We start from the raw sequence: 4,946 nt of genomic DNA, 5'->3' as shown, positions 1-4,946 counted from the left end.
AGAAAACACAGGCGAGGGGCGGGTTTTCTGGAAGTTTGGGCTAAGCTACCAGGAGACTCAAAGCTGAAAACCCGAAGCACCAGACTTCACAATCAAGGTCTTGTCCACCGCATCGTTTTCCCTGAGCACTGGTGGCAGCCAATGAGCGCCTCTTATCCTCCAGATCGGCACGCCCATTGGCTGCAGCCTGTCATTCCTTCGCTCTAATACAGGGTTGGAGTTACAGGATCTGCGCTCAATAATCCATTGCCTCACATCTCGGCGCTAATCGCAGCAGGGAGATTAAAATAGTGATTGATCGGTCGATCCTTATCCCACTTTTTTTTTCAAATAGTTCTCCTTATCCGGCTGACCGCAAAACCCGAGCGCCTCCACCCCCCACCCGCCAAATTCCCTGCCGCCTTTTCTTCTCACGAGCTTTTTAAGGCGATGACAGCCCGTTGCCCGCTCTGAAAAGCCCGCAAGGCCATCATGTTGAGGCAACACTTCTCGTACGAGCTGGTTCGCTACACGCAGGCCCCTCCCGCCTTGCTTCCCAAACAAGCGGAGGAGAGCAGGCCGGACTTTGCGGCGGAGCAGCTCCAGACGCGATCCGGGACTGGGACCAGCCGGGCGGGCGGTGGCAAGAGCGAGCAGCAGCAGCTGCGGAGAAAGATCAACAGCCGCGAGCGGAAGCGGATGCAGGACCTCAACTTGGCCATGGACGCGCTGCGAGAGGTGATCCTGCCTTACTCGACGGCTCATTGCCAGAGCTCGCCCGGGCGGAAGCTTTCCAAAATCGCCACGCTGCTCTTGGCTCGGAATTACATTCTTTTATTGGGCAGCTCCTTGCAAGAGCTCCGGAGAATCCTGGGGGAGATTAGCGGCTCCTCGGGTCCCAGGCTGCTGCTGGCTGGACTGCCTCTCTTCGCCGCCGCCGTCGCCCCGGGCCCGGTGCTGCTAACGCCGGGCCCGGTGAGCCACCACCACCTGCACCACCACCACCACCACCCGGACAGGCTGCGACCGGCCAACAAATACCTCTCGGCGGCCCTGGAGGAGCAGCAGTGCGGCCAAGTGCACGTACCCGATGGGGCGACCCTTTGCTCCTGCGCCGCTTGCAAGTTCCCTCACTTGTTTCCTTCCGCCTTCGAGGTGGCCGCTGTGCAGACGCACTTTTCCAAATGAGCCTGGCCCTCCTGAGCTGAGGAGGGAGGGAGATGGAGGGGGCCCAGCAGGCTGCACTCGAAACGGGTGGGAGGACGGGGCTCCCACCCGGAGGACTCAAGGATCCTCGCGGCTTCTCCTATTTTTATTGTTCTGGTCTGGATGGAGCGACAGCTGGGGGCAGAGAGACGAGAACGTTTAAGACTTATAGGAAAGGAGGTTTTTGCACGTTTTCCTCTCAACTCGGGTGCGCGATCACTGGAACAAAAGTCTGATTCTGGCCCTCGGGTACAAATTTGAAAGAGAGGGTGAGAATGGGGCAATTGGTAGTAAATAGGTCCAAATAAATAATCCAACTCTAACCCAAGATGGCCATGTGATGAATGCAGCTTTGCACAGGACATGGAATCAATACCAAGCCTGTTGAGATCTATAAAAGGTTTCTTGAAAGACCAGAAGGGAAGAAGCTTTCCTCTGCTTGGTGCAAAATCTAAATGAAAGCATTCCAGACAAATGGCCGTCCAGCTTCTGACTGAGCACATCCAGCAAAGGAGAGCCATGGCCCATGGCATTTGGTTCCATTGTCAAACTGCTTTGTCAATTGGGATAACTTCCTGTAATTGGACATCTTAATCTATGTCCCACATTCTGGGATGCAAAGAACAAGTCATTCTTCTATAAGATCCATTTTCAGACACTTGAAAAGTATGATTCTAACCATCCTCAGTTATTTCTGGTCTTAAACATGCCCAACTCTTTCAGGGTCTTCTTGTAAGGCAAGCAGGATTCACACTACAGTAGTGACTTTTGGCATCTAATACAGCATGGACAGAAGTTTTCAAACACTTCAGTCATGGCTTAGTGACATTCAGAAATGCCATAAGATTCTAGTTGAGTTCCTGGCTAAATATTCATTGTTTTGGATAATCTTGGTAAGGTTTTATACTGGGCACCTGTTCCAATTTTTCAGATTCTCTCTTAAGTGTCAGTGCCCAGAAACTCATGATACTAAGAATGTAATATAACACTCTGCTTCTGGGATTTGAAAAATATACTAAGCTGTATTTGCCTTTTCAGCAGCAGTGCCAACTGATTCATATTTAGCAACTGATTCCCCCATTCAATATCTTGTATTTGATTTCTTTTTTTACATGAAGAATTTTCTCTATTAAATTTCATTCGTTTTTCAGTCAATATATCTAGGTTATCTTGAATTTTTTTCTGTCTATTCATATATTAGTTATTGTACTCAGTTTTGTAGAATCTGCAAATCTATTAAGCACTTGCTTCCACTTATTTATCCACGTTAATGAAAATAATGATGAGTCAAGCCTAACCTTGTGACACACCACTTGATACTTAACTGCAATTCAATGAGTATTCTTTGAGCAGTGTTTTCAAGCCAGCTATGGATCCCCTTAACAGATATGCCAGCCGACCATTACTTAACTAATCAAAATGTCATGTAATATTTTTTTAGAATTGAGTTGCTCCTAATGCAGTGGAATTTCCTTTCAATCAAGATGTATAAGATCACATTTGTGTCCCTAATTTCTGAGGTGTGCTCAGGCTTTTTTCCCATGAAATCAGTAAACTTAACTGTGCTTAAGTCCTACTGTTCCATTGTCCAGTACAATGACTAGTCTCTTCTATTGATGAAAGTCTTTGCAATTCCGAGACTGACATTTGTATTCTTATTGCCTACTTATATTAGTTGTAGATTGTCTATCAGTGACAATCCACAGTTATTGCATTGTTTGAAAATAATATAATTTGGTTTTCAAAAATTACATAAAACAACCTATCTCTGCTTATGGAGAAGCAGAGATTAAATCCTATAAATTAGTTCATTTAAAGTACGAATATCTGAGTGTTATGGGTTCTTGATTGATTTTGTTTAAACTAGTTTAAATACAATGTTATTCACATACTTTTGTTCATATGCCAGCAACTGAAATATCTATACAGCAATCACATTTATAATATTAGCGTTTCAGTCCTAAGCACACCTATTAGGAAATAAGATCCACTGAATTACTGGGCCTTACTTTTAAGGAACCAGGAACAGAATTTATCAGAGCACTTCTAAATTGCACTCAGAAAGAGAAGATATGGATGTACTCTCTTCACAACTTTGAGTGGAGTGATTGTAGGCTTCTTACCAAGTGGTCATCAATTTGCATGCACAGTACTCTGGTGCATTATTATTGTCTTAATGTAATGGATTAGTCTAAAACAATTTAATATTTTTTCTGTAACAGCAAAAATGAAGATACCTCTATAGCAATCCTAATAATACCAATTTAAGCTTCTCAATAAGATATAAGAATATTGTACCATATCTATAAACTGCATAGTCAGAAAATCACACTGGATATCTGAAGAACTGCTGATGCTTAGGTTTACAAGGTAATACAGAGCAAAATTAACCAAATCATTTTTAGGACCAACTACATTAAAAGCAGAATGTGGATGCTGTAGAGCACAATTATGCTATAGAGTACATCCCATTCACTTCGATATAATTACTCCAAAATATTTATTATGCTTTGGAGATTGAATGTGCGATCCCATTGCGAACCGGTAGTAAAGGTAAGTAGAACCCACCCCTGCCCTGCTGCCCTAGCTGACCTTCACAATTTCTTTCTTCCTGCTGCTGACCACGCATGTCTGGCTTGGCCCCTTACAAAGCAGCTGCTGGCCACATGAAGCTTCCTTCCTCATGTGCACGGTTTTTTTCACGAGATCTGGGGAAGATGGTTTCACAAATGCCTTGGAAAGGGTCAGGGCAGGCACACCTCAGTGAAGAGAAGCAAGACAGTGAAATTCAGCTGAGGCAGCAGGAGTCTAAGAGTCGAGGGCGACTCTGGCTGGGACTGGACTGGGGCAGCTGAGGTTTGAAAACTTGAATTGTGGTGGGTGGGTCCAATTGACCAATGGAATTTGATTAATAACAACAGTGGTGAATGCTGGGATCACCGCTGCTAAGAGATACGGTTATGTGACATCGCACTTTATGAATGCATCACTTAGTGATGAAAATTCTGATCCAATCGTGGTTGTAAGTCAAGGATTGCCTGTAGAAAGTTTCCATTTGTGAATTCCACAATTTCAGGGGGGGAAAAAGTATTCATAATCAGATGAAATAATAAAACTATGGAATGCTCATGTATGGGACATTTATTTATCTTATTTATAAAAGTGACGGGGGGGTGTACCACAAAGCTAAAACCACTTATACAAATATTAAAAAATATAGAAAACAGAACGAAAGAAATAACAGATGTCAATAATAATGGAGTCACATCACAAATTCACTCCTTTAGAATATTTAACATTTAAGTGGTGGCTATGTCCCGAAGCAAAGAGGTATTGGAGCAAAATACAACACTGGTTGCAAGAACTAATTAGCTGCAAAATTGAATTAATCCCGAAAATATTTCTCCTGGGTGTACTAAAAACCAAACATGACAAAAAAATAAGATATTTGTACACATACTTACAGCAGCAAGAATTGCCTATGCGCAATATTGGAAAGGAAATAAAGTACCACCAGACGGATTAATTATTCAAAAAATATTTGAATGTGCCGAAATGAATAAATTAACTTTAAAATTAGAAGAAAAAGAGGATTCAGAATATTATGCGGTGTGGGATAAATGGTATAGGTGGATTGATAACCGAAATAAAAACAGATAATGTTTAGAAGAAAGTTAAAGATATACATATATAATGTAGAGTCTATATGAATAATTTATCCAACCTGTTTTTGGATTAATGACAATGTCTACTCAATTATG

At 42.8% G+C, this 4,946-nt stretch overlaps 1 protein-coding gene across 1 annotated transcript; it reads left to right on the top strand.

The window, feature by feature from the left end:
* The first annotated feature begins 471 nt into the window (after nt 1-471).
* Nucleotides 472-1,167, top strand: OLIG1 (oligodendrocyte transcription factor 1). Its single transcript, XM_070943555.1, has one exon. The coding sequence runs from the start codon at nt 472-474 to the stop codon at nt 1,165-1,167; it is 696 nt and encodes a 231-aa protein (XP_070799656.1).
* Nucleotides 1,168-4,946: the final 3,779 nt, after the last annotated feature.

Source organism: Pituophis catenifer, unplaced genomic scaffold (assembly GCF_029215685.1).
Source record: "Pituophis catenifer annectens isolate HBS135680 unplaced genomic scaffold, rPitCat1.0.hap2 SCAF_4, whole genome shotgun sequence".
Lineage (NCBI taxonomy): Eukaryota > Metazoa > Chordata > Lepidosauria > Squamata > Colubridae > Pituophis > Pituophis catenifer.
This window is presented reverse-complemented; position numbering and strand designations above follow the sequence as displayed.